This window comes from Plectropomus leopardus, chromosome 1 (assembly GCF_026936395.1).
Source record: "Plectropomus leopardus strain MGB_pleo_1.0 chromosome 1, ASM2693639v1, whole genome shotgun sequence".
In the NCBI taxonomy this organism is placed as follows: Eukaryota; Metazoa; Chordata; class Actinopteri; order Perciformes; family Serranidae; genus Plectropomus; species Plectropomus leopardus.
The window spans coordinates 35,389,099-35,415,500 of record NC_142176.1 but is presented as its reverse complement, the minus strand read 5'-3'; the positions used below and the strand labels follow the sequence as shown (position 1 = coordinate 35,415,500).

Genomic DNA, 26,402 nt, shown 5'->3' with positions numbered 1-26,402 from the left:
ATACAACTAGAATATACACGTAATATGTTTACAGTATTTAAAATGCAAATATTTCAGAATAAAACTACTTCAACAGGCTAAAGTTTCAAGTATTTAGTGTGACCCCCCTTTATCTCTTAGCATGTCTTGAACTCTCTTTGCCAGACAATATGAGATTTCCAAAGCTAATCTTCTGGTGTCATTATCACCAGGTTGCATTCAAGACATGTTCAAAGCTCAGTATTGATTGTCTGAGCTACCTTTTGTTATGGCTGTACCATTCCATTTTCACACTTCTTCAGTCTGAAGGAGCCAGCTTGTTTTAACTTTTTTGGTGTTTTAATGCATTGCACATTGGATTCTGTGTTTATATCTTAATAAAGACACAGAAATATACACAACTTTGCTAAAACGACAAATCTATTGTGGCCTTAGACTTTTGCACAGCACTGTATATACTTTATATTTCCCACTTAAACAATGATTCAGTTCACATATTATAAAAGGTACGCATACAGTAAATCATGATGGTTGATGACTGTTCTAATGATAATATTTCAATTATTTAAATAGTGTAAATTAAAATATTAGAGATGCGTTCAGAGGACGAGTCTTCAGTAAGTGAACAGACCATTTTCCAAACACTACTACAGTTTGTTCGACACCAGCATGACTCCAAATTGCCCGCTCATCATAGAAATTACTGGAGATTTCGACAGGATCAAATGACAGGTCATTAAAGTCTCCCTCTGGTCAAAAGAAAAAACTACAGTGATGCCATTGAGACCACATCGCCCTCTGCTGGCGACCCCAGCATCCTGCAGACCGTGTGTACATATCCTCCTACAGTCAAACATCTGGCATTCAAAACAAGCAACTGACCCAAACCGCAACCCAGGAATAAGCAGAGCCACTCCAGTCTATGGCTGCTGAGGAATCTGTCAGTCAGCAACATTTCAGAGTAAAGCCTTGTCTACTGAAGATCGCATCCATGTGCTCAGTGGGTGAGCTGAGACAGTAAATGAACTGCAAAACATGACTCCCACAGGACGAGGCAGGGAGATCCTGTTGGGTTTTTACAGTGAGGCAAATGTAGAGGGCATACTTAAGGACACTCTGATGGGTTATATATTTATTGTTGAATGACTGCACTAACCAAAAATACAAAAAAAACAGACTGCAAGTCTGAGATTTTTACTCAGGAGGGAAAAATGTTCCAGACAGCTTTATTCCTCAACTCTCTGCAAATCTTTAGTTGGCACATCAAGCTGCTCTTAGGCAACCTCTGCCTTTCTTTCTCCCCCCCCAAAAATGCTGGAGTACTTTTGGAGATATTTTGCAGTTCCTGGCTATGTCTACCACATATTTAAAAGGGAGTTTGATTTTTAATAAAATATAACATGTTGTTACTGTTTAAGCAACTGAAAAAAATGCAATTCTTCTGCAACACTGACTTGTGCTTACATTTAACATAATGGTTTTTTTTTCTTTTCATTCTTATTTCTCATCAAATGCAGCAGATGAAAAGTGCAAGAGTAACTTTGTCTTAAGTCTACAAATGCATGCACATTACAAACTGCCCATGTCACTGTGATGCAAAATTCTCCAACTGTTAGCAAGTGGAATCAATCACACCTCCATAATTCAGCACAGACAGAACTAATTTCCAACAGGACAGTTTTTGGTTGAAATAAATCTTGCTAGATTTGATAGTCTTGCTAGCATCAGAGTATGAGACGGGTATATGACAAGTGGAACTAATAACATTGCAATGTCACACTTAACAGAGGAGGGATCAAGTCATAGTTTTGAAAGTCACATCTAACCCATTAGTCTTTGCACTCAAGTTCCAAGTCAAGGCAGGTGAGTCCCAGGTCAAGTCTCAAGTCCGAAAACTTTGGGTTTCAAATCCTAAACAAGTCATAATGTGCTCTTCACCAAATGTAATGCCATTTTCTCAAAAAATGTATTAAAAAATCAACTGTTTGTCAACTGTCAACTCACCTCAGTTTAGCATTAGCTTGTTATGTTAATGTTAGCCAAAAATATTGTACTTTGTGCACTGTCAAATGTCAAACAAAGTTGGAAGGTGTTGCATCTCCCTTTTGAATTCAGACCCACATGTTTTGCAAATAACAATTTGGACTGTTTTTTTAATCCTTTTTTTTCCAACTGGCGCTTATTAATGTAACTTAAACACCTGATGGTTCTGTCCTGCAACTTAACTGGATACTGTTGGCTCAAACAATGTATATCATAAAGTGTTGATCTACTGGGAATGAATAGTGTTAATGTTAGGTGATTCAAGAAAATTTGGGAAATGAATGGATTCTAGTGCACATGTTAGAAAAAGTATAATTTCTAATCTTTGGGCTTGGGAGAAGGGATCAAGTATTTTTTAGTCAAAGGGATCAAGTCCAAGGGAAGTCACAAGTCATTGGTGATAAAGTCCAAGTTCAACTGTCTTCAAAAGTCTTTTTGATTTTTGTCAAATCGGATCTTGTCATGTGACTAGAGTCCACACCTGTGGCAAGTAGATTATTATTATTTTCCCCTGTGTTTGACAAGTAAAAACATCTGCTGTGAAAAAGGTCTATTCAACTTTAGTGTCCCATCATGTTTTACCCAGCGTCATGCAGTAACGAAACTTGGTTGCCTGTATGTTGACAACATGTTCGTGCCAAAGGTTACTTAGGGTGTTTCAAAGAGTTTGGCAAACAATGACTCATCTTAGACACACATTAATGAAACCTAAAACAAAAGCAGAGCTTGATATCAGACAGCAGAGACTTACCACGGAGAAGTCTGTTTCCTCTGAGGGGCCATTTTCATCCTCCCCTGCACCAATTATAGTGTCTTCAGACATGATGACTTCCACCTCTGGAGAAATGCACACAACACAAAGCAATCAGTCCAATGGCAAATCCTCCAAATGTAGGAATCAATAACAAGAGTTTAGAGTGAAAGGAAGTGAAACTTGTCAATCCTCACTGCAGAAACACTGAGGAGTCTGACTGTGTAAAAATAATGATGTAGCACTGGGAAACTATAGTTTCTCTCTACTATTAAGGCAGAATATTTCCCAAAGGGACAATACCCATTTGAACATAAATGGATTAGTCACTTTTTTGATTGTAAAACCAGAAACCAAATAGTCCACTGATAGTACTGTATAATTATCTGTGATGGATTAAAGGAATTTATCTTGGAGGGCTTGAGTAAGTGAACAGGACTTGACCAATGCTAGAAGGAGTGGAAATTTTAAGAAATGGCTCTCCATTAAAAAGCAGGAGAAGGAATGTCTTTTTAAAGGGAAGGTTCATCCCAAATATCTGGAGTACACATTTTCCTATTACCCATAGGGCTATTTATCAATTTAAATTGTTTTGGTGTGAGTTGCAGAGTGTTAGAGATATTGGCCGTAGCGATGTCTGCCTTCTCTTCAGTATAATGGAACTAGATTGCACTCTTAGTGCTTAAACTCCAGAAAAACGCATCTGAAAACTCAACAACAGCAATGTCTCTTTCCAGGACTTACTCAAGATAGCCCACAGAACTTGTTGTGAGAAGTTTAATGAAGGAACTATTTTCTTTTTACTGAACTACACCCAGCAACTGTATCATCACACAGAAGGAAGTGTGCATCTACTGCTAGCTGACCTAGCACCAAAGAGCTACATAGGGTCACGGTTCAGCTAAGGACGATACCATTAATGTTTACATCTCACACTGTCACCAAAGGCTGTTAAAATAGTGGACATAGAACATGTGATGTCACAAATTGGTTTGTTGACTCCTTTTTTGAAGCCTTAAGTTTGGCATTTTGGCCAAAGTAATCTTGGTTAAACGGAGCCAGAAGAGAGCATATTTGGATGAGACGCTGACGCTGCTAGGGCTGGATCTGAATGGGAAGCTGTGGACACTTTTGGAAGACAGCAAGTCAGTCAAAGAGTCCTGCACTTAAACATGCATATCCTTAAGCCATAAAAAATGTGAACAGGTGAGATATATATCACCCCTTGTATAGCTGTTATGAAGAAAATAGAATAGCTAAAACTGTTTTTCGAACCAGGTTGTAAACGTGTATTTCTGCTGTAGAGTTTGGGCATTTTAACATGGGGATCTACGGGGAATGACTGGCTTTTGGAGCCAGCCTCAGCTCGCCATTTGAGGAACTGCACTTTCATGTTGACTTCATTTTATCAGCACTGGAGTTTGCCACTTGGCTGTCACATGCACAAGCCGCTCATCCATGAACAGGTGCACACTTCCCTCCGTGCATTGATTTGGTTGGCCGTTGTAGAAAGAAAATAGTTCCTACATGGAACCGCTCACAACAAGCTCTCTGGATTATCCTGAGTAACCTTGTCATGATTTCTGGAAAGAGACATTCCCGGTGAGTTTTTCAAGTGTATTGTTTTGTTTTTTTAAGCACCACAAGTAGAGTGCCATCTAGTCTCAATTGTATCCAAAAGAAGGCAGGCATCTCTACAGCCACAATCTTCAACAATCAGCAACACACCAAAACAATCTAGATTGATCAATAGCACTAAAGGTAAGGGGAAAAATGCTCATATGATTTCTGTGTGAGCTGTCCCTTTAAGCATCCACTGGAATCCAGATTGAATATTCACAACATCTTTATTTCCAAACCATGAAACAACAGGGAGCTTGTCTGTCATTGTTTCATATGTTACCTGATGCTAGGCCACTGTCCGCCTGTAAATATATCCCCTCATTCATAATGACACCCCAGTCTCTGTGTGACGCACAGCACCAACCTTGCCCTTGACCTCTCTTTATTGGACTTGGGTCCAGAACAATTTTTTCCTGATGAGTGAAAATTGCAGACAGAGGAGTGCTGGGAGTTCACTTAAAGAGAAGAGACAGAGAGACTCAGCTGGTCTGACTTCCTGCTCCACACTCAGATCAGCTGGCTTGTTTATGTTTGTTTTAGAGAAGCCAGCCTTCTAGCTGTGCGTCTGAGCCTCGGTCACATGCGCTGGTAATGTGACTGTGTTTGCTGACATACGGTGTGCTGAAGCCAGAGTGTGCCTGTGTGCAGGAGACGAAGACTAACAGAGAACATATAGAGGGAAGTGTGTCATACTACACAGCCTAAGGTATCAAAGATATAAACCGGCTCATTATTTCCTGCTGTGCAACATGTCACAATGTATCCTGGTGTCCCTGCATGACCTGCTGTGGGAATATTATTGTGTGAATGTCCCATTAAACTACTTTTTATGAAAAAATAAAATCCTGAATAATCACTAAAAGCTAAATCCTAATTAGAAAGATAATTAGCACCAAAATAGCAAAGAGCTAAGCAAATCACGTCTTCACAAGAGCAATATATCACAACAGGATGTCATGAAAAAAAAAACTCTGTAAGCCCTATTATGGTGAGCTACTCTGCATTTAGCTTTGCGGAGCTATTGCCATTAATCACCACGGGAGCACTGAATCTGATTTAGCATATTTGTTTAAGAATAAGACTTTGACAAACATATTGCCCTGTGATGTATGTGAGTGTGTGGAACTGGAATAAACCTGAACGTGAGTTGAAATAAATCATTGTTTACCCACCTTGAGTTGCATTGTCGTGGCTTTGTGATGATCCATCCACTGCATCAAGAGTCTCTGGATTCGTCTCATCCTCAGTGTTAGGTCCAATGGAAGTTTCACTACTTGGAGAAGGTGGCGGTACTTCCAAGGCATTGACGTCCACACTATCTGAAACACCTTGTGATGAAGATGCATCAATCTGTTCCTCTGAGAGCATTAATCCGTAATGAGTTGACGTCTCATCTGCTGTCATCTCTAAATTATCCTGTTTGGGTTGCACATCTTCACTGTTTTCAGCAGCAGATTTATCACCAGTCTCTGCTGACTGATGCTCTCCTTCAACCGGGCCACTTTCTTCTGCAGCAGATGGACTCTGTTCCAATAAAACCCTGCTGGCGACCTCTGATTCCGGATGCTCATTCCCTGCATTCACTTCAGAGTCATCGGCTTCTTCAGTTTCACCTTCACCGACCTCCATCATTGGAGCGTCCCCGCTCTCTGACAAATCCACTTTGGAAAGTTCTGCAGCCAGTTTCTCTCCTGTCCCCTCAGGATTCAAAGCCTTCATTGTCTCAAGGCTGGTTGACAGTTGTGATTCAGGCTCAGTGCCAGTTTGGCTGCAGTCTGTTGGTGCACTGTCAGTGCCCGACTCAGAGGGGAGCCCTGCGTCCACAGTTAGTGCATGTTCATTGCTCTCAAGAGTTTTTGAATCATTTGGTTCCTCCTCTCCCATTGATGACAGCTCTGCTATCTTGGCTTGAAGCAAGTCCTGATCCTCGGTAACAACGTTGTCCTGAGTGGGATGGAATATTTCTGTTGTGGAGCTTCCGACTGATTGGAAACTGCCATCGTCATCGCTGGAGAGGCCGTGGGTCATCCCTGACTCATCATCTGGCATCATTTTATGTGATGAGTCTGTTTGTAAGTCTTCCATGGAGTTACCAGAAGTCCCACAATCAGCTGTATCATCCAGTTCGTCTGCAGGCAAACTTTCGACACCAGCTGTGTCTTCACCATCTACCTCTTTACTAGTAGCTGTTCCAGTACAATCCCCAGTTTCTGGAGCCAAGCCCCTTTGCTGCTCTGTAACGTAATCCCTACCAGCTGTTTCCTGGTTTTGTTCCAGGCTGTTTATGTCTGGCGGAGGTTCCCCCTCGTGGAGGCCTTCTATCGAGAGACGTGGAACAGCAGATTCAGGCTCCTTGATTACATCACCGCCATCTATCAGTGATGGGTTTGGTAAGTCCCCTGAGGTTGATACAGAGTCTGGTAACCCTTCGTCCTCTGTCTTCTCATCTAAAGAAGGTTTGTTACAGTGCTCCTGGCTCTCCTCAGTTCCTTCTTCCTGACAGCACTCCTTCATTTCAGAATCAGAGGGGCCAGAAACCTCTGAGCCCTCTGACGACGGGTTCTGGCCCATGTCTGAAGCTTTTCTGTCTCCACTGGGCGTTGCAAGATCCGTGGACTCTGTCTCCTCCTCGTCCCTCCTTGTAGCTGTGCTATCCTCTGCTTCCTGCTCTGATCTGTCCTTTCCCTCTGTGGCCTCCTGTCCTTCCCAGATCACAGCCTCTCCACTATCAGTTTCCTCTGTCTGTTTATCACAGTCTGCTGGTGGTAGGATTCCCACAGTGAGGCTCTCTCCTTCTGCCCCACTCTGTGCTCCTTCACTCAAACTCTGGGTGGGAACAACAGGCTGCTTCCCTCCCTCCTGCTCTGTTTGGCAGTAATCTCTCCCAGTGTTTGAACTGAGACACACCCCGTCTGCTGGGGGTCCAAGGCCATGCTCCTGGGGGTGTATTTCTGATGCTGGAGTACTCACAGACAAACTCCAGTCTCTCTCTGCATTTCCAGTATCACCATGTCCACATTCAAAACCACTGTGGCTTTCCACTGAGCCGTTTTCAACCAAGCTCCCTCCTGTTGCTGTATCCAGGCACTCTGACGCTGTAGCAGGCAGCTGTAGTCGCTCCACACAGGATATCTCTGCTTCTACACCATCACAACATTCAGCAGCTGTGTGCAGAGAATCAAACTGCAACTCTAGTGCAGAAACTCCCTGCAGAATATAGAAGAGGAGGAGGATAAACGTTAGCTTTTTCCCCTCAGAGTAACAAACAGGGCTGCTCTCTTATCAATCACCAACTCTGTGATTGCATAAGGTGTTCCACCGGTTATACAAACGGAGCTTGAAGGTTAAAAAAATTGAGGGCACTGAAAAGACAAACAATCCAACAATGTTTAGCAGCAGCAGGGCTCCTAGATAGAGATAGCATGCTAAAAGGGCAGGGTGGCGTGACTCACCTTGGCATGGAGATGGCAGATCAAGTGCTGCAGCTGCTCCACACTCCTCTGAAGGGTCGGAGGGTCGTGGCCGGCGCGGTTGCTCAGCGTCAGGGTGTGTGTGTTCAGCCTGGGGAAGTGGCAAACTATCTGGGCGTCCGTAGACACCAGCTGGAGAGTCTCAGTCCCTTTGTCCGTCTCAGCCCTGCCGTGAAATAAACACTTAGATCATCACGAATGTCCTGCAGCGTGATTGGCTAACACAGCACAAAACTGCTTTCAAGAGGTTTTAACAGTGATGTCAGCCGGTCCACACTCCCCAAAATAATCCACGTGCACTGCTTTTTTTGTTCTCCAGAGTGGAAAAGTCTAAATGCTGTGCTTGTTTTTTATCTATTTGAGCGCTTCAGCAGGTAATCAAACAACCAATAGAGAAGCTGTTGAGTAAAGAAAGTAGTTGGTACATGTTAAAAAGTTCCAGACGCTGTGGCAAATCAACCCAAAATGTTACTTTCCTTCCCTGTAGTAAAATACACCCTGCCTAACCCCTTTTAGAGACCACTCCTACTCGATAAGCTTTCCCAGAAAATTTCACTCCCCCTCCTGCATGAGCTCCGAGTTTTGAAGGTAAAAGTATGTGCAGTGTTTTTGTTCATACAGATAAGTGCTATACAAGAGGAGACACCTCCCAGTCAGGCAGATCTGTTTGCGTAATCCTGGGTGGACTTGCTTTTGCTGCGAGGCCCGCTGGCTGAGGTCACCAGCCAGGCTGCTAGTGACTTCACTTTTCATGAGGGAAATGTAATTACCAGCACATAAAGGGAGAGCTGTAAGTTGTAAAGCAGCTTCAGTGCGCTTGGAAATGAGTGAGCTCACTAAGTGGTAGTTGTCTTTCAGCTTGTGGCATCTTCATTTTGAGTTAAGTGAAAACTATTCTGCAGCAGATAAGTAGAGTGCCTAAAAGACATAAAAAAGGGTCCATTTCCACTTTAAGCCGTGTCTCAGTCCATTTAGCAAGAAGCTGCTTTTTTCCCCCCGCAGTTTAATGTTTCACTCGAAAGGGATGAAAAGAATCTGACCTCACTCATCACTCAGAAAAAAGCATCATTAGGGATAACACCTGACAACCGCAAACAAAACACATACATCCTCCTGCTGTTAAGCTCCGTAGAGCCAACACTTGAGCGTGTGTGGATTTAAGTACACATTGTGAGATGTTGTGGTTCTACAACAGGTCAGTAAACACAGCAGTGGTAATCAAGGCTTTTCTGCTGCGGAATAGTTTCCCATCTCTCTGGATTCTCTTGGAACAATACTGGCAGCCCACAACTTTTCAATTTGCCCTCAACTATCTGGCTGCAGCTGAATGTGCTAGGCTAGGCTGCAGTGGGCTTTGTGGTGATGCTTTTTGGATACCTTTATTGTTCCATGAAGACAACAGACAAACAAGGTTGCCCTAGGGCCTTAGAACCACGCCGTCTGCCCTCTGATATACAGTATTAACACGAGAGTGTTTGTACAGAGAGGGGGGCAATATTCACTGAAACTCAGAGCTCAGATCACAGTGCTGTCTGTTATAGACTTTTCTCTTCTTTTCTCTTTTTTATTGTTCTTGAGTTACACTGAAACTGAAAAGCCCATCTGTGGAAAAACTTTAGCATTACTGGAAACGGCCTTTGACTCTGCTTTTGGTAACTTTTGTAAAAATAACTTTTTGTTATATTTGCCCAAACTGTCAATACATCCACACATTAGTACATGAGATGGATAATCTGTAAAAAAAAAACATGTTCATCCTCCTCCTCATAGTACTTCTAATGGCATTTGCAAGAATACAGTGTATGTAAACAAAAACAATAAATCAGAACTGAGGATTCTCTAACGCAGTCATCAATCATTACAATCACTCAACTGCTGTCAAACTGATCAAATATGAATCGAGATTCTGTGACCGTATTGCCTCTTTCTTGCCTAAAATGTTTACAGAAATATATTTTAATGGACTCTTACACTGTAAAATGAGAAGGTTTGTGACTCGGCTGCCATGTTGAAAACAGCTGATGCAAAACGAAGCACCGCCCATTGGTCACAACCTTTTAATTTTACAGCTTAACAAAAATATTTTCCTGAAAACAACCGAGGCAAGAAAAAGGCAATGCAGTTACAAAATCTTGATTTCCTCGGCTCTGATCGGTTGTTTTTGTTCAGTTCAGACACAGTGGATTCATGAAAATGCCATTAGAAGCATAAGAAGGCTGAGAAACATGATTTTTTTCCACAGATTATCTGTCTCATGGACTATTTATAGAATTTACAGGATACTGTGACATTTTCAGCGAATATGACAAGTTATTTTTTTATAAAAGTTAGTAAGTGTAGCTTTAAGTGCATAGCGCCTTAAAACTTTCGTATTCTCCCAGGCTTATGGTCTATTAGTGTGTGTGTCTGTGTGTGTGTGTGTGTGTGTGTGTGTGTGTGTGTGTGTGTGTGTGTGTGTGTATTTGATCACACTTGACTGTGCTGATAATTTCATGTTCTATATGCTATTGTGTTGATGGTGATGATTACTACTCATACTGTATTCTTTTACATGTTTATGTTACTACTGTTCTTATATTTTCTTCTATCTGGGGTATTTTAATGTAAAGCACTCTGAATTTAGATGCCAAAAAAACCCCCCAAAAAAACCTGCCATTGCTATTGTCATTAGTGCTTACTGTGTGAGGAGCTCGTGGAGGTGTTCATGTCCTCGCAGGGCTGCGATGGCAGAGGGCGTGTGGCCTTGTCTGTTGGCCAATTGCAGGGCTTCTTTTGCTCCAGACTGCTGCAGCAAGAAGTGTGTAACCCGAAAAAGACCTCGACGTGCTGAGAAATGCAGCAGAGTCTCCTGAGGATTCAGGTCTGAGAAAGAGACAGAGGATGAGAAATACAGGAATAAACAAACACACAGAGGGGAAAGACACAGAGGAAGACAGGAGAGGAGTCCAAGCAGCCAATTTGTGGTGCAGTAGCCAGCATACCAACACTTGCTGCAGCTTGGCAACACCACAGCACTGTCTAATTAAACCAGTACAGGGTCCATCGTGATCCAGTAAAGAACAGACCTTTACATATTTATAAAATGATACAATTGCAGCTTTCTGTCTGTCTGCAAAAAAGTAACACACCATATTGATTTTGTGAGTCAGTACTGTAAATGCTGGATTACAGCCAACATGCCAAATGACAGTATTTTTGTCATTATTCATTTATTTTGGTCATTTCTTTGCACAAAATTACAGAATGTCAATATTTTGTGTTTCTGTAAGTATGTAAGTCTCTTAAGCAGCATCTGATTTATTATAATACAACTCAAAGCAACAACAACAATAATAATGCATGTGACTAAATAAAACTACAGCATTTCATTTCAGCAGAGGTGAGCAATACTAAGTGCATCACACTCCCATTTTTAATTTAAGTCCATTATTGGCCCAGTATATCAATCAAACTCCTAATAACACCATCAAACACTGGAACCCTCCGCCTTTACACATCCACAAAGACAACAATGGAATTCATGGACGGACACACACACACACACACACACACACACACACACACACACACACACACACACACACACACACACACACACACACACACACACAAAGACCTCTATATTTCTGCCAAAGACACAAGAACTCAAAGAGGCTCCCTTTAGCATTATAGCCAGAATGAACGACTGCTGGTTATTTCAGAGAACCATCTAAAATTGAATCTGTGTAATTAAATCTCCCTCTACATTTTTGGGAAATGTTATTAAAACATTTCTAGGTCGACATGCCAAATCCTTTTTGTTAATATTAATATCTTTTTCTGCTCGACCACTGGCAAATGTGTTGTCAATTTAAAAGGCCATGGTGAGATAAGGGGAAAGCTTGTTTAAAATAGCAGACAAAGTGAGCCCTGAAGTTTAATAAACTGTAATTTCACAAAGAGGTGGAACATATAGGTCATGGAAGAGAAAAGCTTAATAAGTTAAAACTGGTAAGTTAAAACACTGGATACTTTTTCAACCACCACATCATTTTCAACATATGTTGAAAATGATGTGGTGGTTGAAAAAGTACCAGGATGTCTTGTAATGCAGAGTCAGTACACTGCAAAAAGAATGCTCCGGTTTATCAAAGCAGCTACTCTGTGGTTATTTATAACAACAGAAAGTGCAGGATTGAGAAAGATAAAACATCTACAGTACTGTTGCTGAGTCCAGATTTCTCTGGACTGTTTCTTCCCTCTTAGGAGAAAGATTTTGTTTTACTCCTGAGCTTTCATTTGTCACTGCCAGAGGATTTTCCTCCTCCAGTGTCCATACACAAAACCGGATATTTATTTGAGCAAACAGAGAAAAATTCATGGTGTTTCAGTTCAACGCAGACAAGCAGTTCTATAATGCAGCTCCTCTGTGATTTCTAATGGGATTTTGCAGCTGTGCCTTGTGCAGATTTCAACAGTAAGATAAAATCAGTCGGAAAAAAAGTAAAAAAACACAGCTCAAAACCGCAAAGGGGCAGAAAACATATTTTACTGTCTGTTATCAGCACCGCAATGACCATTAGGCGGCATTTACAATGCTGGTTGTGTCTGCTGATGAGAGGTTTCACTCCATTTAACGCGGACCGGTCTGCACCAGCCTGCCCTGATGAATCTTGAGCTAATGGGTCAAATTTAATGCTCCACTTGGCCGAGCTGGGCCGGACTGGAATGTGAGGTGCCAAACAGCAGCAGGAAATGCTTTACTGCCGGATTTGATGGTGGTTTCTGAAAACTGGCTGCCACAACATCCATGACATTTTGGCACTACGGCATCTGGGCGGGTCAGCTCGGAGATGTAGTTACAGCTAACATGCCGCAGTAGAGAACATGCAGTGTCATGGGTCACCTAAACAGCTTCACTGCTCATTAGCAGAGATCTAAGCTAGGTGGCTACTAGTTAGCTTCACTAGCTAAACAATGGTCAAATATTTTTCTGACTTTTCCAGTAAAATTACTACTTCAAAACAAACAAACAAAAACATGAATTAACTTAACAAACTACCACTGCTAGAACAACTGCATAGCTCTTCAGTTTTAATTAAATTATGTTGTACACATTTTGTTATAAATTTATACTGTTCTATATTTGTGTTTCTTCATTTAAGCAATACATATTTTTTCTTTTAATTAAATTTCTTTTTACTATGCTTTTACTTTTAAAAAAGTTGGGGCTGCAACAATCATTTTCATCATCTATTAATTTGTCAATTGATTTTTAATGAATGATTTGGAATCAATTGAAAACAAAGAAAACAAAAAGTTTCCTGAGCCACCAGTGAAGTTTTGCTACAATTGCCCATAACCTAATGCTGTTCAATTTAAAATGAAAACATTAAACAGGTAAAGGCAGTACTGTAAGGACTGTTAATTAGGAGCACTGTTTAGTTATTCATTGTTTAACACTCTCAGAGCACAGAGTGTACTCTGGGCACACATGGAACAGTAATGTGAAACCTAACCATTCATCCTGCTGGATGAGTGAAGTTCCCTTTCACTCATCTCTGCAGCAGCTTCCCCTCTTGTCCATCCATCAACTCTGATCAGATTGACTGAATAATTATTCACCTCACAGCTCAAACTCACAAACTGCTGCTAAGGAAAAAAAACACGCTGCCTTCAGTGACTCACAAAAACTACTGTACACATAAATCCTAATTCTGTGGGAAATGCTGCAGCAAATTAGCCTCACTGTTACCCTGCTAGCATGGCTGCAGACTCTTAAACTTGTTGATGAATGATTCAAGCAATTATTAGACTACCAAAAAACACCAATGACTTTATGAAACACTTTAAGTCCTATACTCCACAGTTAAAACCTGACTATACTCAAGAACGCAAACACTAAGGATAAATAATTTGAGAAGATTTGACCATTTGTATTTGTTGAGACTACAAATTAGAATGTCATTTGCTGAAATAATATTAAAAACAAAGACTACAGATAATTTTTAACTGTATGTTGCTACCTGTTCAACACCAGTAAATTAGCTGAGTGTTGTTCACCACTTCCATTGACACACACAGTCCTTCCAGGTGAAGTGATTGTCCCCGAGGACAATAAATGGCTGGCGATAGTGAGATCAGTGACTGCTGCGTGTCCACAGCGTGAAGGATGACTGAGATAAACCACCGCCACCTCCACCTATAGTCTCCTGCTATCCATCATCTGACAGATCTGATAAATGGAGAGCAGAGTTGCACCCCTCTTCCCTCCCCGCAGTTCACCGCAGCTGAACGTCTTGTATTGAAGCAGTGACATATTGTGAAGCGCAGCCTATTAGAGCACACATCACTCACCACAGCAGGAAGCCGCCTTCCACATCAACAACATGACAACTGACTTCAATGCAAAGGAGTCTACGTGTTTTTACGTGTGTATGTATGTACATGTGAGCCCGAGTGTGTCCATCTCTAAAAAGCCATACACTTTTCACAACACTAACAAGCAGATCTTATCTAATCGACAGGGAGGTCATTACTGGAAATTTGATTCGATGACTTTTCTTTGTCAGGCTCCTTACAAATAATGAATAAAACATGTTTAGGAGTGTGTGGCCTTTCAATTTCCACCATACATTTATTTCATACTCATTTTTTGTCAGAAATCCTGCTGGTTCTGCTGGTTCGATCTAATATCCAAGTCCAAGTTAAACTATAAGCTATTATCTTAACAATAGCCAGAGGCACAGGCAGCGCTCTAACTACTCCCAAAAGTCTTGTTTATGCCGCTTCACAGAGAGCAATTACCTTGCTGAGTTTATCATCCACATCAGCTCGTTTGGCTTCCTTTAACTGATTAAAGTCATCAGAGTCAATGGCTGGAGAAAATTGCCACTTTAATTTTAATAAAAATGTATGTTTGTTTGTACTGACATAGCTGTTTCTCACAACCCAAACTGCTGTCTGGCCAGGCTGCGGCACAGAGATACGCAGCTCTGTTTGATCATACTAATACCAGTGTCAGATGAAAGTCCATGTGGAGATGTGTTTTCATGTCTGTCTGTTAATATAAGCTACCAAGTAACAGCCCTCTTTTTGTGGTTGCAGAGAGATGTGTATGCCTCCATTATTTCCACTGCGTGTCAGGCCGTGCTTAATAAAACATTACAAGACACTCTATCATACAGTCATTAATCCAGCAGAAATGCCAAAATATACTGCTTACAGCTTCACAAATACTGTGATGTGCTTATATGTCTCAGGCTACTGCTTTGACTAAAGCTAGGTTTTGACTTATAGTTTTGAATCAGATATCCACACCACTACTGATCCTTCTGTATTGTGTTTTGATTATATTTTGCAGTAACTGTGTTTCCATTGTTTTATTTACAATGCAGCAGCTGTGGGCACTGCATGTACTTCTATAACCAGAGTTGCAGTATATCTGTAGTGAAATCGCATTACTCAGTTAATCAAAAACATGATTGGTCTCTTAAGTACTGTGTGGAAAATATGCAAAGCTGAAGCCTTTATGTCATGAGCTGCACATATACAGTAGGTGTGCTGACACACATTACAAATGAGCCCTGATTCAGTGCATGCTCTCTGCAATTTGGTTTCTGGTTGTTTAAATAAGAACATTTTTCTACAATATAAAGTCAGTTAGTTTTTTTCTTGAATTGTTATGCACCTTTTGTGCCTTTTCTGGTGGAAATATCTTTAATTTTCTAAAAAACTTGAGGTGGCACCTCACTTGAAAACCTGCTTTTCAAACAGTAATGTGTGTAAAACATTTTATTTTTAAGCACCAAGAAATCTGTCCGGTAGATCCTACAGAAGCTGTTAAATGTTGAAAATACAGCCCAGCTGACAGAACAAAATGTTGACATTGTACACTCTGCAAACCATTGATATGTTACATTTGTAAATTTCATACACGTAGTTTGATGTCGTTCAGATTACATGTATATGAACGGATTCCATGACAACAGGGTGAGAGGGCTGTCAAGCAGCAGACTGTTTGACATAAATAAAAGACAGAAATCTTTTAATGAGAGTTCAAGATATTTCCAGCCATGTTTGTATGACCACCATGTGTATTTTTAAGCCCTCATATAATTTACCCTAATAAAGTGTTTTTTGTGCCTAGACATAACCACATGTTAAATCACAGCTTTGTCACAACGTAAAATTGAAAATTGGTACATGAAGAAACATACATTCAGCATATATGCTACATATGTAATATCCAAATGTAACATATCTGCGGAGTGCCCTGTGGCTCGGTTGGTGGAGCGGGTGCCCATGTGCAGTGGCTGTGTTCTCACCACAGTGGGCGCGGGTTCAAGTCCAGCCTGGGCCCGTTGCTGCATGTTGTCCCCTCTCTCTCTCCTCCTTTCACACTATGTCTCTCCTATCTAATAAAGGATATAAAAGCCCCTGAAAAAAAACTTTAAAAAAAAAAAGTAACATCTGGTGATTGCAGAGATGTACAACGCCTACATTCATTCTGGTGATTTAGTTGGAAAAAAGTCACCTTATGTTTAAATAAAGGTAATAATCTAGAAAATGTAAATTGTTCAAGGTATACATCTTTTCTGGGCTGTCCCGTTATCTGCTCCGATAACAAATGGAAAAAGGAAGAAAAAAGTCGAGGCCACAAGCCTCTGCTCCATGAAATCAGATTTACCTACACAAATTTCGATCAAATCCTTTTGTTTTCAATGAATCCCAAGCAGCTTGCTAACAAATGACCAACCAGGAAGTGCTAAAAACAGACCAATCTGCACACTCTGAACGCCAATGGTGAGCCACTACCTGGCCACTATCTCCTGCTATCTATGTGCTATGTTAGCTCACAGAAATTCCCCTTTTACATTATGTTTCTGATTTTTATCAAATGATGCATTTTCTCTGATTACACTGAAGATATTGTGAAGTTTGATTATTTAAATCCTAACCAGGCGAGTAACTCCTGCAAGGTTCAGTTAGCTGACATTCTCCAAGCAGCACTTTGACATCTGGACTGTGGAGGTCAGACAGAAGCGGTACCTTAATGTGAGTGTAAAATGTGTGCGGTTCAAAGGAACACTGTATTTATGTCACGAATCATGATATGCCTTGTCATTTTATGTTTATGTGCTGATATATGTATTTGTTGCTGTTGTTTGGTTGTAAGATAGTTGTATTGTTATTTTGAAGTGTTAGTTTTCTTCCTCATATGATGTTTGAGTAATCCAAAACTTAAAAAAAAAAATTAAATGGCAAATATGCACTCACTGATCAGTAACATCCTGTCAAACGCGATCAGGTTTCCTAATATCATTGATCTCAAGTCAACACTATGAAATGCATTTCATGTGACATGTAGACAAACACACAAACAAAGGTGCCACATGTGTCATTATGTGCAGTACAGCTGTAATTTGACAGTATGTTCTTGCATCGGCTCCGAGACATTCTGTCTGACTCTTGGACATTTTACTGTGTGAGTAAATTACATGCTACAGGCAGTCCCCTGCCCTCCAGTCTCACCAGTGCTGTTGGTTAGTTTGTTCCCCAGTAAGCTCCATCCTGGAGGCAGGACGAGGTGGTGGAGGGCCAGCGCCAGGCTCTCATCCAGGCGCTCACACTCCTGCAGGGGAATCTGACACTCATCCAGCAGCAGTGCCCCATCAAGGCCGTCAGCCCGACCCGCCGTGCTCACCTGTGCGGAGGGTGATTACAAAGATGAGTTTTACGGAGGAGGAGGAGCTGAGGCTTAATTTATGGGAAGCACTCAATTTAAAACACTCAGCCTAATACCATTAACCGCATGCCTAAAATGTGAGATGTAAATGCAAGAGGACACATCCGCATGAATCTATCAGCACTCAGCTCGATTTGGGGCTGAGCTGTGTTGACAAAAACAAATCATATTCAGATTTTTTTTAAAAAAGGAGAATTTGAGTGCCTGAGACAGTTACATTATCTTGTCCTCCTCCTTGGCAGAGCAAATTTTATATTAAATGTCTATGGGATGATAAACTGTGCAGAAAAGAATTCATTAATTGAATACCAAAGACTGTGAGACATCAAGCCTTGTCAGGGAAGAAACAATAACATGGCAATCTTTTGTCTTTCTGTCACTTTGCCCACATTGCTGTATCACTTGTCACCACTTTTCTCCCGCTCTGTGACAAGCCTCGGTCTGTGTGGTTATTTTACCGCTCACTTGGATATGACTCGTCGTGTTGCTCACCAGGAACTGGGCCATGTCAAAAGCCAAATCCTGGACAAAGCTGAATCGATGCTCGGCCAATGGAGTCACGTGACCCAGACAGTGCTTTGGGTCCTCAGGGGCCTCAGGGACACCTCGGCTGACTGAACACAAGGTGACAGACACCACCTCGCAACAGTCGTGAGCTACAAGACAATACAAAGAGGGACACAGGAAGTAAGGTGGAGAAGACAGAAGAAATGAGAGAGAGGGAGAGGTGACAGGGGACAAGCATTAAGTATAATAAAATGTAGTTTTTAAAATGTTTTTCACAAAACACAGAAAAATAAGTTATGATATATATTAATATGACTGAATCCCCCATATTTAAAAATATATATATATATATTTAAAAAGTGTTGTATGAGCATCACCAGTTGCAGCTGGAAAAGATGATTTCAGCAACACTGCAGTCATAGCAACAACACAGTAGGTCATGGGAAGTAACAATAATTGCGAAAAAAAAAGGAAGTGCAACAGTTGTGACCTATGAAAAAAATAGTCATTAAGAAGCAAAGGGGCTGAGAAGCAAAGTAGATATTGTTGGTGGGTTGACATTGGGGCTAGATGAAAGGAGTTTTAATTCATTCATTTATTAATCAAATAATAGTTAATAATTAGACAGTTAAACATTAAGATGTTTTCTGACCTTCTTTGACTTAAGTTATTTTGAAAAGAGGACATAGTCACATGTGTATCTTGAGCCATTTCTATGCATTTACCATAAAGATCAGAATATGGATGCACTCAGCAGCAGCTGATTTTATCATGGTGATTCCTTTTCTCACTTAACTCAGAAACATCAGTCAGTACAGATGTTTCTGCGTCTCACCAGCCGCCAGGTTGATGGTGTTCATCTCTTTTAAAGAACTTACATAAGGTGCATCGCTCAAGCTACAAGTGAAGCAAATAACCCACAGACAGAGGAAAAAAGATAAACACGCAGAAATAACACCTTAACATTCAGAAATGCAATACTTGAACTATATATGATTACAGGACATTACTTCAAGCTTAAGTGTCAGGTTTATTTCTTAATATCAACTAGAAATAGTTCCCTCAAGGTGTTCTTGGGGTATCGCAATCACAAGAATAAGACGACTGCAAGGACATTGTGACCAAGTGAACACTTTGGCCAAATTTGAAGAAATTCTCTCAAGGTGTTCTTAAGATATCACATTCACAAGAATGAGACTGTTAAGGTCTCAGTGACCTTGATATCTGACCACCAAAATCTAATCAGCTCATTGTTGAGTCCAAATGAACATTTGTGCAAAGTTTGAAGAAATTCCTGCGAGGCATTGTCGAGCTATTGCGTTCACAAGATGCCATGAATGTAACAAAGCGGAGGTATAATAAATGCATTTATTATTCCATTAAAAACAAATAAATGAATTCAGTCATTCCTCAGCTGTTGGGTAGGTAAGGCCGCCCTTCCAATGATAATGGTAGGGGACACACTGGGAAAAAATTGTCATGCTTATATTTTACCTCTAAAGGTAGCATGATTTGGTTGATTTCATTCAATTTAATTTTCTTTGTAAGTTGCTATTTATTGTGCTACTTATGTCAAATGATGGAGACTAATTTTGTGACAATGAAATGTTAATTTCCCTCTCTCCAAGAAAACTTCCCCCCTCTGCATTAACTGCCTGCACAAGAAAAACTAGATTGCTTGTAGAAATTCATCTACTATAAGCAATGTGCTGCCAAAAATCTAAAATCAACAGTGACATGCTCTTTGCATAAATTCTGTATTTCAGGCATCAAACGACTGTACAAGAAGAACTGCTTACAGTGCAGATTGTAACTGCTGACTTGAAGGGCGAAGGGTTCATTTTAACATGGCGTTGGAGGGGGATGGGGTCCTCCCCCAGGAAATTTTGAGCATCAAACACTTCATTTCCTGCATTCTGGTGAATTTTTATGCACCAATTTGTGCCTTTTCTGCATCAATTTCAGGAGGAAAATCTCTTTAATTTGATTCACATAAAAGTCCTCTGCTACTTTCAACAAATGCATATGTTCTTAATATTTATTGAGGGGGACGTGTCCCCTGTGTCCCACCTGATTTCAGCACCTATGGCTGACTTCAAACATATCTAATTAATACCAATAAATATGAATATTATTTCACTTCAGTAAACGAGTTTAAATTTATCTCACTAATACCTTTTCATCTGTCACAAATTAAACGGGACCTATCAACAAATTAACAACACAACATGTTATCACAGTTAAATTAAAATTGATGCAAATTAGTTTTCAGTTGTCATAACACAAACAATGCACAAAGAGGACTGTAATCCACATGCAGGGTCAGTGTCAAAACACAACTAACAGCTGACAGATTCTATGTAAATGCACGCAGTGCTACTTCTAATTCACAGGGCACATAGCCTTCTGCATCAGTTAACTTCCTCACCAAATACACAGCCAAGTTTTGTGGATGCATGACTTCTTGTGATTCAGCTTTCTAAAGACATATCAATATGAGCTAATGCTTGATGGCTTCCTCTGCTTGTCACTGCAATCATAGCTGGTTAGTCATATTTGGTCACTCGGCAGCTCCACATGAATATAAAGGTTAAAATGCTGCTCAAGGGCACCCCAATCCAAGCCAAAGTAGTGATTCAGTGTATTTGTAGCCATTTTCCCAGGCCACTAAGGAATTCTATCCCGCGACCTTCTGCTTGGTCACAGGACGGTTCCTTCGAAGCTCTGTGTGCACTGATGGAGGGAGCGGTGAAGCAGAGCTAATCTGTTAGTAGAGAGTAAAGAGTAACACCTCCGCCTGCCCCCCTCAGATGGCTGTAATTCAGCCGAGCTCTTAACGAGATAACGCTCTTTAACACGTTCCGCCTCCTTTGCTCCTGTCTGGAACACAGACACTTGAGGAGAACAATATTTATATCATTTGTATTTGTCCGTTCAGCTCACATTCGATGTCTTTTTTATCATTTTGCTACCATCCATGTTTATTACAGGTTAACACATATTCTGTGCTTTTACCACTCTCTGTATACACTGATCTTTGACCTTTGATTTCCACGCTGCCTGTTGTTTTTCATTCACCTCACAGAAGGTATCGCTGACTTCAGTACTGGCTAAGTACAATCAATTTTGCAACTCCAATAAGTGGGATGTTCTCCAAGAGGAGTGATGAATGGCTCTAGAAAAAGTCAAATGAGGTGATCTCTCTCTCTAACACACAACATTAGTTTAAAATGAGGACAGTGGTGTTGGGTGATTAATCATTTATTACTTCGACTTTCTTCCATGGCTATAATAACTCCTGACTTCCCTATGCTTTCTGTGTGATGTCGGGGAATATAATAATAATAATAATAATAATAATAATGATAATAATGATAATAATATCCCCTTCTTAAATACAATTTATGTTCTGAAACAGTCTGTGATATTTTGGCATGCTTTTAAAACCCTTTAAAGGGACAGTTCAACTCAAAATCATACATATTTTCCTCTTACCTGAAGTGCTATTGTTCAGTCTAGTTTGTATTAGTGTGAGTTGCCAACCACATCACCGTGCAGAAGGAGATAATGTTACAGCTTAGCCAAGGAGGACGCGGTTAATGTTTACGTCTTACGATGTCACAAGCATGAGCCTCTCGTCCGTGAGCAGATGCACGCTTCCTTCTGCATCGTAATATAGTTGGCAGGTGTAGTTTGATAGAAAGAAAGTAGTTCCTACAGGAAAATGCTCACAACAAGGTCTCTGAATTATCTTGAGTAATTGGGTCATGATTTCTGAAAAGAGACACCACTGTTGAGGTTTTCAAATGTAGATTTTTTGGCACTTTGAGCACCACAGGCCAAGTCCCATCTACTTCTATTATATTGGAGAGAAGGCAGACATCTCTACAGCCAGTATCTCCAATACTCGGCAACTCAAACCAAAACAATCTAAAATTGATAAATAGCACTACAAGTAAGAGGAAAAATATGCAGTTGTGATTTTGGAGTGTACTGTTCCTTTAATGTTCATTTGGGGAATAGCGCAATATGGCTATAAAGAATTAACCAGTACATAAGTTCCGACTGTTTTCACTCTCTGTGATTACAATAATGTTTTTATTTTATTTGTATTCTTTCAGGACTTTGCCATGATGCATGTTTCATACAACCTTCATTCCACTTGGTCTTTGTTTACTATCACTATTCTGGGTATTCTAAGGGGTACCTGCAACAAAGTCTGTGCTATCAGTTAACACAGACAGACATGACAGCAGAATAAAAAATAGATTTAACATGTATCAAATGCTGTTGGTGGAGCTGCCTTCTCAACGGCCCATTAGCGAAGCTGTGAGGCGTTGTGGGTGGAGTGGCTTACCAGGACACAGTGCCTGCAAGGTGTCATGACTGCTCCTTAGGGTGCTAGTCAGGTGCCTCTGTGTGCTGCCAGCAAATAGCAGGAAGTAGTCCACGCCCTCCTCATCCGCAGCCAGCTCGTCATCAGTGAGCTGCACCGCGATGACGCACCGCCCCTGTAGAGAGAGAGAGGGAGAGAGAGAGAGAGAGAGAGAGAGAGAGAGAGAGAGAGAGAGAGAGAGAGAGAGAGAGAGAGGAAGAAGAGGGAGGAAGAGCACAAAGAAAGATTGGAAAAAAATGCAAAAAAAAAAAAGTAAGTAAATATCTAAGTAAGTCTGTATAAACTTAATCATAAAAAAGTATATACACATCTCTTTATTTATTGATTGACCAATATGCAGTACTTTTTGGCCTGGTAAGACCATGTGAAGTTAAACCTCTCAGTAGAAAAATTTCCTATTCACACTTGGTGCTAAAGTGCATTTTGTGCTGATCCAAAATCATACAAGCAGCTTCAAATGCATCATTATAATGTCACATTTGGAAATAGGGATGCATGTGTCCACTTACACAGTTCAGCAGTGATACTCAAATTACGGCTTTGGGCCAAATCGGGCCCATAAGAGGGTGTCAGGTGTCCCACCACCCATTTTGTAATTCACAATAAAAATTAAACTAATTCACGCTGGGATATTTTTTAAATGTGAATAAGGTGCATTATAGAAAAACTAAAATAAAGCTTGTTTATCATTGAATGTCCTCAAGAGAATCGCCCTTGACCTATGTATGGATTACTGCATGGACCTTCTAGGCAGGGACCAAAAGAGTCATGGGCCCCCCTGGCCTTCACCTGCAAAATGTCACTCTAATGCCAATTTCCAACCAAAACCAATTAAATATTGCATTCCCACTGACAGGGAGCACATCACACAAGTCTGCCTTTCTGTCAGCTTTTGTGTGTGTGTGTGTGTGTGTGTGTGTGTTTGTTTTTTTGGTTTGTCCATGCAACGTCAGAGACAGGTAGGGGAACAGGTGAACAGTAGACAGCAGCAGGAACAGAGGTCTTTGAAAACTCTGAAACTTTGAAAACAGTGGTTTCTTCTCTTTATATATCTCTTACTTATTCAGTCTCTCTTTCAAACTCGGTACAGATGTATTTGGATCGGCGTTTTAGCACTGCTTAGGAGGAGATGGACAGTAATTAGTGGCGGCACATCATTGCATCTCACCAGTTAAGGGGCTGAAATTACCGCTTCACCTGGGTGTTGTATTCCCATCAATGCCGATTGCATCCAGAGGCGATATGAACCCGTGTCTACTGCAGAGTCATTTGACGCGGGTGTGAAAGCCCATGGTACGCATTCTCATTGCATTAAAAAGCCAGGTGTTAGCAGGTTTTTTGAGCAATGGGAATGAGGCTAAATTGACACATTGTGACCAGGAAGAGACTCAAAAAGACCACAGAGACACACACTAACTACAAAAGAGGCAAAAGAACCACAAAAAGCCACAAAGCAACCTCAAAGACAAGAGACACAACATGACTTTAGAGAGGGAAAAAACAGCCAAACTGACACAAAATTACGACAACAGAAAGAAAGGCAAAATCGCCACAAAAACTGTGTATTTCCAGAGCTATGTAGAGAGGTGGTGGGGACTCTTACATATCTGTGCCCAGTGTGCCATTGTCTCATTATCCACCCGTGGCCTGCCCACGCAGGGATGCCGTGACTTGGTTTGCCTCTTAATAACAATGAGTGAGGACAGCAAACGTTGGAAGGTTGAAAAGGCAATTTTTGTTTATTATACTGTATAGACTAAAAAATATTATTAGTGTTTTTTATTAACTGGGCCTTGGCCTCCTGTCATTTTGGCTCCAGTGAAAGGCAAGCTGAGCATCACTGCAGTACAGTGTGCACAAAAATGCTCCAATGCATCCCTTACACAATTTCATACAGCCTAGATAATGTGTGTATAGCTCAACAAACCCCAAACAACTGTGACACTAAAGTCAAAAGGCAAAAAAGTACAAGTTCAAATCTAACTCCTCTTCACTAGCTGAGTGAAAATGTGCATATCGCTCTCAAATAGATAAAATCAAAAGCAATCAGGGGAGTGAAATCCAATCACAGTTGGTCACTTTAGATGCATTTAAGACAAACACTGATGCCAGATGTGAACTACAATCCTTCACCACTGGATCTTGTTACAGATTGGATATCAGGATACAAATCTTCACAGGACTGTGGTGCGCGACTGTGTAGAGGCTGCCAGTTTTCTCAGCACCATACTTGTTTACAACAATTACACAAATGGCTCAAAGTTAATATGGTAATGATTTATTGATTTTAAAACGCTACTCATCGCATCATTAGCACACAAACTGGGAGGCAGCAGACAGCACTGAAACACGGAGCAGCAGCTTGACTTTCTGCCGACTCAGTGAGAGAGCAGTCAGGTTGAGGCCGCAGAGGAAGATGAAACTATTTTACCAAACCAGGAGGCAGCATGATTAACAACTTCTGTATAAGTGCTTTTTATCAACGAATCCAGCTTTTTAACACTTGTGCATCCATGGAACATTAATCAAGGTCTACCCTCTTCTCCAGAGCTTCACACTGAGAGCTTTTCTTCTTCTTTGAGGAGTGACTCTGCATTTATAGAGATTGGACAGCTGGGTATTCCCTTTGTAGCATAAAAACACAAGTGAAAAAGTCCAAATAATGGAATAGCCTCAGTGCGTTTGTCTGCTCTAACAAAACATAGTAACTAAGCCTTATTTCCTACGCCCTGCAGTTGTATGCCACCACAAACCAGTCAAGTTGCAGTTTACATCCGTGTCTGTCCTGTCTCAAATGTTGCCATGACAGTTGACAATGCTTCAAATATGGATGTTGCTGCAAAGAAGCAACAAATTCTAAAATGTGGATGCCTCTAACACATTTTCAAACCAGCAGCACAGAAGATCTACACAATCAGTGCAGTTTCAAGTTGGGCATTGGTGTTAACAGTTCAGTATCTGTCAAAAGTTTTCCCCCTCTGTTCCTGAATTATAGCTTTAAAAAATACCCAGTTCTGAAACAAAGTGTTTTTGCAGAACATGATCATGTCACAGTGAAATTGACCTTTGACCTTTGGTTAATAATAATAATAATAATAATAATAATAATAATAATTCTACATTTTTGCAAAAGAAGCAGATGCACTGTGTTTAGTGTTTCAAGTAAATCTGCAACACCTGTCCACAAGAGGATTTTTAAGTTAGTCAGTCATTTTCTGTAACCACTTGTCCTCATAATATAGCTGTGTCCTCTGTGGTATTTGCTGTGAGAACCGTGTTTTTTCTCTTTTAGCCTTTGTAGGACAAACTTGTTCTCATGTTGTCTTATTTCTATGTCTGCTAGCGCAATCAAAATCAACTGATGAGGATGATTGCTGATTTTGCCTGAGACATGCAACTTCAGCCTCAGCATTTTAGCACAGTATCACGCCATTTATAATAGATCCATGTATCACACATGCAGACATCAAATGGACATTTAAGACCCCTTCTCTATCATTCTCCTTTTGAAAAGAGTCACTTCAAAACATAAAAAGTTTTGTCTACATCTCTCTGAAATCAAGGACACGTCGTTTTAAAATTTTGTAAAAGTTTCGAGTGGTAAATTTCCTACTCTTATCATTGTAAACTGCATTTGTGCAGAAAACTTGTGTGTGATAATAGTAACTAAGTGAAAAAATCATCAATGCATCCTCCTTTTCTCAGCTATATTGTGCTTATTAGATAACATCATGTGTCTTGCCAATGTGCAAATAATTCCAATGTGAAAATACAGTTATGCAGTAATGAAAATACAGAGTCTATTGTGCAGTCTGTTCTACAGTCACAATCGGCTGTGTTGTGGCTGGATTGTTGTGGGCAATGATGTAGTGTCATCTGAGGACGGACTGAGGAGGAGGAGAAGCT

The 26,402-nt window shown here is 40.7% G+C and overlaps 1 protein-coding gene across 9 annotated transcripts in view; it reads right to left on the bottom strand.

Moving 5' to 3' along the window:
* The window catches only part of akap13a (A-kinase anchoring protein 13a), a 147,965-nt gene that overhangs the window by 89,496 nt on the left and 32,067 nt on the right, over positions 1-26,402 (bottom strand). For 7 of the 9 annotated variants that reach the window (XM_088080670.1, XM_088080668.1, XM_088080658.1 and 4 more), the window contains 7 exons: positions 22,458-22,611; positions 18,059-18,249; positions 17,380-17,551; positions 10,545-10,728; positions 7,849-8,032; positions 5,569-7,603; positions 2,774-2,859 (listed from right to left, as the gene is read on the bottom strand). In XM_088080670.1, coding sequence (XP_087936796.1) covers positions 2,774-2,859; positions 5,569-7,603; positions 7,849-8,032; positions 10,545-10,728; positions 17,380-17,551; positions 18,059-18,249; positions 22,458-22,611 — 3,006 coding nt within the window. The remainder of the gene's footprint in view (positions 1-2,773; positions 2,860-5,568; positions 7,604-7,848; positions 8,033-10,544; positions 10,729-17,379; positions 17,552-18,058; positions 18,250-22,457; positions 22,612-26,402) is intronic. The other 2 variants (XM_088080672.1, XM_042483966.2) reach the window with 1 other exon arrangement.